Raw genomic sequence first — 3,549 nt, 5'->3', positions numbered from 1 at the left:
GGGCTGTCCCGTGTACCCAGCCAGAGCCTGGCAGGCTGCGGGTGGCGGGGAGAGCAACAAAATACATGTGAGGGTATAGGGAGGGCAAGGGGAGCTGGTGGCCTCCGCTCCGGGTGGTGGCAATGGGGGAAGAGAACTGCTGCTGGGAGTACTCGGGCCCTACTTGGTCCCCACGGTCCCTTCCAATGTCACCGAGAGCGCCCGGGGCCCGGGGCTGGTGCTCCCGGAAGCTCCGCATGCCCCGGGGTGATGCTCCCCAGGACCGATATTCCAGAGCCTCTCCCAGCCGGTGCCGACGCTCCGCCCCTTCCCGCCCTCCCGTTGCGGTTCCGGTCCCGCCTTCGCCATCCCCTTCCGGGCCCGCTCCGGCAGCCTTCGCGGTGCTGGGGCCGGCGCTCTACCCGGGTGGCGGCCGTGCCCCGGGCAGAGATGCAGCGGGTAAGGCCGGGCCGGGTGTCCTAGGGCGGGGGAGCGCCCCGGTCCCATTCCCGCACCCATTCCCGGTCCTGGAGGCAGTTCCTACCCGTGGCTCCCGTTGCCCCCAGGCACGGGAGGGAGGAGCGGGCTGGGGCAGGCGGTGTGTGCGCCGGGTCCCGGTGCTGCTGCGGGACGGCCGGGACCCCCCCTCTCGCCGTCTTGTTCTCAGGGTGCGGTGGCTTTCGAGGACGTGGCCGTGCACTTCTCCCCCGAGGAGTGGAGGCAGCTGGTGCGGTGGCAGCGGCAGCTCTACTGGGAGGTGATGCTGGAGAACCGGGACCTGGTTGCCAGCCTGGGTAAGGATGAGCCCTGCACGGAGCTCATGGGGCCCCGGGACTGAGCTGGGATTCCGGAGGCTTGGCTGGGGTCCGCAGCCAGGTCACAGCCTGACCTGCCGAGCCTGTTCCCAGTGTGTGAGGAGTAGCTGCTCCAGGGTCCCTGGCCCTGCTGCTCCCCATCCGGGTGCATCCCAGTTTGTTGCCACAGCCGGCACTGGCATCGGCAGCCCTCCCTGGACCTGCTGCTTCCGCAGCCGGCAGCCCCCCTGCACAGCCTCTGTGACAGTGACACTCCTGAGGTGGCTCAAGGGACACTGAGGGTCCTCTCTTCTGCACAGTCTCCGAGTCCAAGTTTGTCTGCAAAATGGAGGCTGAGGAGGAGTCGTGTATGGGGGACCCCTGCGGCAGAGGGGACGGAGGAGCTCCTGACACCTCTGGAACCTGTGAGTGAGCACTGGGACACTGGCAGGGCCAGGGGCACCGGCTGGGAAATGGGTGCTGATGTAGCAAGTTGGAGTGAGGTGGCCACTGAAACCAGCCCCTGCCTGGTGTCCTCCCTGGTCAGGGCATCCCGCCTCGGCCCCCTGGCCCAGTTGCCCCGTGGGCATTGCAGGGATGAGGGGAGGCTGCGGCAGGCAGGGGGACAGCACCGTGGGCACTGTGCTGGGGTGCCCCCCTGATGTGACTCCCTGTTCCCAACAGCTGCCTGGGACATGGCTGCAGCTGAGGAACTGCCTGAGGAAGGCAACCAAGGATGCTGGGTCCCATGCACGGTGCAAGCCAGCGCGGCCAAGGTGTGGTACGCACCGCTCTGCCCCAGCTTGTGTGACACAGAGACCTGTGCCGGAGCCTCCCTGCAGGGGCTGTCGGGGAGCGAGCAGGTGCCAGTGTCCGGGGCGCTTCTCATCTGTGGCATCTGTGGGCAGAGCTTCGAGGACGAGGCCCAGCTGTGCACACACCAGGGTGAGCACCTGCACCCGGCACCCTCCTACCAGTGCAGGGCCTGCGGCAAAGCTTTCCGCCACCACCGCAACCTCCTGGCACACAAGAAGCACCGGGGCCGGCACCGGCACTTCTGCACCGAGTGCGGCAGCACCTTCTGCTTGAAGGGCGACCTTCTGCGGCACCGGGCGAGCCACGGCAGCGAGAGCAGCTACTGCTGCCCGCTGTGCGGGGACAGCTTCCGCCACAAGCGCAAGCTGCAGGCGCACCTCAAGGAGCACGCCGCCGGCAACGCCTGCCACAAGTGCCCCGACTGCGAGAAGCGCTTCGAGGACGAGCCCAGCCTGAGCCGGCACCGGGCGGCACACGGCGAGGAGCGGCCGTTCCAGTGCGGGCACTGCGGGCGCAGGTTCAGCTGGCGGGAGAGCCTCATCATCCACCAGCGCAGCCACGCGCAGGAGCGCTCCCACAAGTGCCCCGTCTGCGGCCGCTGCTTCAGCCGCAGCGGGTACCTGCTGGCGCACCAGCGCGTGCACACGAGCGAGCGGCCCTTCGCCTGCCCGCAGTGCGACAGGTCCTTCCGCAACAAGGCCAACCTCATCACCCACAAGAGGCTGCACCGCCGCTGCCAGACCCTCGCCTGCCCCCAGTGCCACCTGGGCTTCAGGTCCAAGAGCAAGCTCCTGCGGCACCAACGTGAGCATGCGGAGCGTGATGCCAGGAGCCTTGGCGCAGGGGGCGAGCCGGCTGGCTGCCAGCAGTAGCTGTGGCTGCTATGGAGCTCAGGAGGAGTTTTATCCTCACGTGGAGGGGCCAGAGGAGCCCCTTCCTGCCCCCAGGGCCTGACTTCGTTGATGCAAAGTGCCTTCCTCCCAGTGCCCATCCAGGATTTGTGATCCCTGTGCTCTGCACCCTTTTGGACACTGGGAAATCTCTCCAGGGTGCCTCATTTTCTCTTCAGGCCTTGGAATATCCCTCCAGGGCACTTCCCAGTTTTCCCAGTCCCACCAGTGCCCTGCCCCTGTGTGGGGGGTGTCTCCTTGTCTGCATTTAAAGTAGAATCGAGTGATGTGAGTGTGCGATCTGGTCTCTTGTAGCAGCACAAAAGGGCCTCATCCTGCATCGTGGCAGCAGCTCATCCAGATCCCTTCACTTTTCCTCTTGGTCTCCCTCTTGGAGTGGGGCTGGGGACTTGGAGGGCCAAATAGCACCAGACCCTGTGCCAGAACCTGCCATGGTTCCAAGGCTCTCAAGGGTGAGGATATCGCCTGTATTCAGAGAGTGGCCATGCTGCTGTCCATGATCCAAGCACTGGGATCGCCTGCCCGGCAAGGAAGTGGTGAGCACCTAGCATAGGGTGTCATGGCCCCCTGGTAGCACCCAACCCCTTTGCTGGTCATGCCCCAGCTTTTGGGGTGCAGACCCAATCTGAGGGAGGAGGGTGATGCCCTGTGCTTCGCCCCTAGGCTGGAAGCAGATTGTAGTGGTTGTGGCTGGAGGCTCTGGCTCTGTGTGCGGCTCATCTCACTCCTCCCTGGCTCAGCTGGTGGCCATCACTGCCTGGAAGGTGGCTACCCTGGGCTGCCGCTGCTCCATAGACTCATCACAGAACCATAGAATGGGTTGGGTTGGAAGGGACCTTAAAGCCCATCCAGTTCTAACCCCCAGCCAAGGGCAGGGACACACACAGAATCACAGAACATTAGGAATTAGAAGGGACCTCAAAAGATCATCTAGTCCAATCCCCCTGCCGGAGCAGGAACACCTAGATGAGGTTACACAGGAATGTGTCCGGGCGGGTTTTGAATGTCTCCAGAGAAGGAGACTCCATAACCCCCCTGGGCAGCCTGTT

At 64.9% G+C, this 3,549-nt stretch overlaps 1 protein-coding gene across 1 annotated transcript; it reads left to right on the top strand.

The window, feature by feature from the left end:
- Positions 1-249: 249 nt before the first annotated feature.
- LOC308216952 (zinc finger protein 671-like) lies at positions 250-2,758 on the top strand (the record flags this gene model as incomplete). The annotated part of the gene is made up of 4 exons (XM_080609654.1): positions 250-438; positions 647-773; positions 1,094-1,198; positions 1,458-2,758. The coding sequence occupies 4 exons, from the start codon at positions 250-252 to the stop codon at positions 2,459-2,461; spliced, it is 1,425 nt and encodes a 474-aa protein (XP_080465780.1). The 3' UTR covers positions 2,462-2,758.
- Between the last annotated feature and the right edge of the window lie 791 nt (positions 2,759-3,549).

This window comes from Psittacula echo, assembly GCF_963264785.1.
Source record: "Psittacula echo genome assembly, chromosome: 2".
NCBI classification, from domain to species: Eukaryota; Metazoa; Chordata; class Aves; order Psittaciformes; family Psittacidae; genus Psittacula; species Psittacula echo.
Note: the sequence above shows the minus strand (reverse complement) of the source record. Positions and strands in the feature narration are given on the sequence as shown.